The sequence below is a fragment of the Vombatus ursinus genome, unplaced genomic scaffold, assembly GCF_900497805.2.
Source record: "Vombatus ursinus unplaced genomic scaffold, bare-nosed wombat genome assembly UNPS02005286.1, whole genome shotgun sequence".
Classification (NCBI taxonomy): domain Eukaryota; kingdom Metazoa; phylum Chordata; class Mammalia; order Diprotodontia; family Vombatidae; genus Vombatus; species Vombatus ursinus.
In genome coordinates, this window is record NW_020945064.1 from 15,250,760 (window position 1) to 15,252,983 (window position 2,224).

Sequence of the window (2,224 nt, forward strand, 5' to 3'; positions counted from 1 at the left end):
GTTTAGTGTCAGAGACATACTTGGGGGTGGAAGGGAAGCTGGGTGTCTGAGGCTAAAGCCCTGGTAATTTCAAAGATATCATATCCCCCCCCCCATACACACATATACCTGATTTCTTAAAGGGTCCTTGCCTTCCTAGAGGAAGAGGGAGTTCTAGGGGCTTACTTTGGCGGTTTTGGGGGGCAGAGGGTACCAGGAGAAGACCCATTCAAGGGCAATAGGTTTTTTTTTTGTTCAGTCGTTGCCTTCAGAAGGCTGACACGCTGTGTGCCTGCTTCTCCTGGCCTCGGGCCTGGACCGGGTTGCCGGGGGGGGGGGGGCGTTGGGGGGTTAGGAAGCACCATAAGCCACTGGGCCGTTTGCCAAGCAGGACAGGACTGAAGCAAGCCCGAGCCTCCTATTCCGTCCCAGCTCCCGTCCCTGAGGAGGGGAGGCCTGCTTTCCTCATCCTGCAGCCCAACCAGTTACTCCAGCTTGGACCTGGGGGGCCCCCCTCACCCCCAGATCTCTTCCCTAGTGCTTCAGGCTGCTGGGTCCCTGCCTAGGCAGGCCAGGGGAGGAGGAAGTTGGGAGAGAGCTGGGGAATGGCCAGCGTGCCTAGGCTGTGCTGCTGACCACAACGTCACCTTCCTTCTCTAGTTCTCACAGTTGGTACTGGGGGATGTGGAGCTCCTGGGCGGAGGCTCCTACACGCTGTGCACAGATGGGCCGCTTCTGGTTCGACAGGTCCTCCACCCGGAGGCTTCCAGAAAGGTGTGAGGCGGGACGGGGAGACTCTGGGTGCTACGCGCCTTCGGGACAGGCTTTTGGGCTCTGCTTCCTGACTCTCAGCTCACTGCCCCCACCCCCTCGCCCTCAGAACCTGGTGCTGCCCGACTCCTTCTTCTCCTTCTACGATCTGCGCAGGGAGTTCCACGAGCGGCATCCTGAGGCTGGCCCAGCCCGAGACCTCACCGTTTCTGCCATGGCCCAGAGTATCCTTACCCTCCCTTGATCTCTTTTGGGGAGAGCTAAGGCAGAAATCAACTTTGGTTGGAAGGGGGTGTGTGTGTGCGTGCACGCCTGCGTATCTGCGTGTCTGTGTCCACATCTCTAGGACTTGGAGACTCGTAGATTCTCAGGAAAGGGTCTGGGGACCCCTTTGTTGGTAGGCACAGTGTATGTGTGTGTGTGTGCACGTGTGTGTGCGTGTCCGTCCGTCCGTCCCCGTGTCTGTCCTTGCTCTGTGTGTGTGTATCTGTGTGTCTCCACAGAACTTGGAGACACCTGGGTTCTCAGGAGAGGGTCTGGGGCTCCCTGTGTCAGTGGGCACAGCGTTTTTGTGCCTGTCCCTATGGTTGTTCACTTCCACATAGAGAAAGAATTTTCCTTCACACATCCCTTCCAACTTCCCAGACTTGGGGCTGGAAACAGATGCTGCTGAGGATGACTTTGGTGTGTGGGAAGTGAAGACCATGGTGACCATCATCTGCCATCTCCTCTCAGAACAGAGTGAGTTCCCCACTCTGGTTCTGCCCCCTGGCACTGTCTCGGCCCCTCTTTGTGCCATGGGGCTGTCCTCTCAAGCCCCCGTCCCTCATCTGCTTCTCTCTCTCAGATCACAGCTTTACGGAGCCTGAAATCGTCAAGTGCAAGTATGACTCTGGACCCTGGTAAGATGTCTGGGGCCAGGAAGGGAGAGGGGCCCGGGTGGTCCTGAGGAGGGGCCCCCTGATGGTGCTTCACTTTTGTCCCCCTGCAGCAGCAAGGCTGAGGTGGTGGACAATGAGACAGTCGTCCGCGCGAGAGGCCTTCCGTGGCAGTCCTCTGACCAGGACATAGCGCGATTCTTCAAGGGGCTCAACATTTCCAAGTGAGGGGGCGATGGGGGACGTGGAGGGAGGATACGACGTTGCCCACCTGCAGGGGGAGAGGGTGCTGCTGGGAGGCTGGCATGACCATGCCATCTCTGACCCCCCTCCCAGGGGTGGTGTGGCACTGTGCCTGAACGCCCAGGGCCGGAGGAATGGGGAAGCACTGGTGCGATTCGTGGACTCAGAGCAGAGAGACCTGGCCTTGGAGCGTCACAAGCACCACATGGGCGCCCGATACATCGAGGTGTGTGTGTGTGTGTGTGTGTGTGTGTGTGTGGAGAGAGTGGGGGTGCAGTGTGCCTGTGTGTGTGCACGTGTCTTCTGGGCTCGGGTGCGCGGGGGCTGCTTGTGCCAGGCTCATGGGAGTGTGT

General features: G+C 59.0%; 1 protein-coding gene across 1 annotated transcript in view; it reads left to right on the plus strand.

Annotated features, from left to right (window-relative positions):
• ESRP2 (epithelial splicing regulatory protein 2) overlaps window positions 1–2,224 on the plus strand; it is a 14,416-nt gene that overhangs the window by 7,180 nt on the left and 5,012 nt on the right. The window contains exons 4-9 of the mRNA XM_027846881.1: window positions 640–753; window positions 860–974; window positions 1,396–1,491; window positions 1,598–1,652; window positions 1,742–1,852; window positions 1,965–2,097. Of these exons, the coding sequence (XP_027702682.1) occupies window positions 640–753; window positions 860–974; window positions 1,396–1,491; window positions 1,598–1,652; window positions 1,742–1,852; window positions 1,965–2,097 (624 nt within the window). The remainder of the gene's footprint in view (window positions 1–639; window positions 754–859; window positions 975–1,395; window positions 1,492–1,597; window positions 1,653–1,741; window positions 1,853–1,964; window positions 2,098–2,224) is intronic.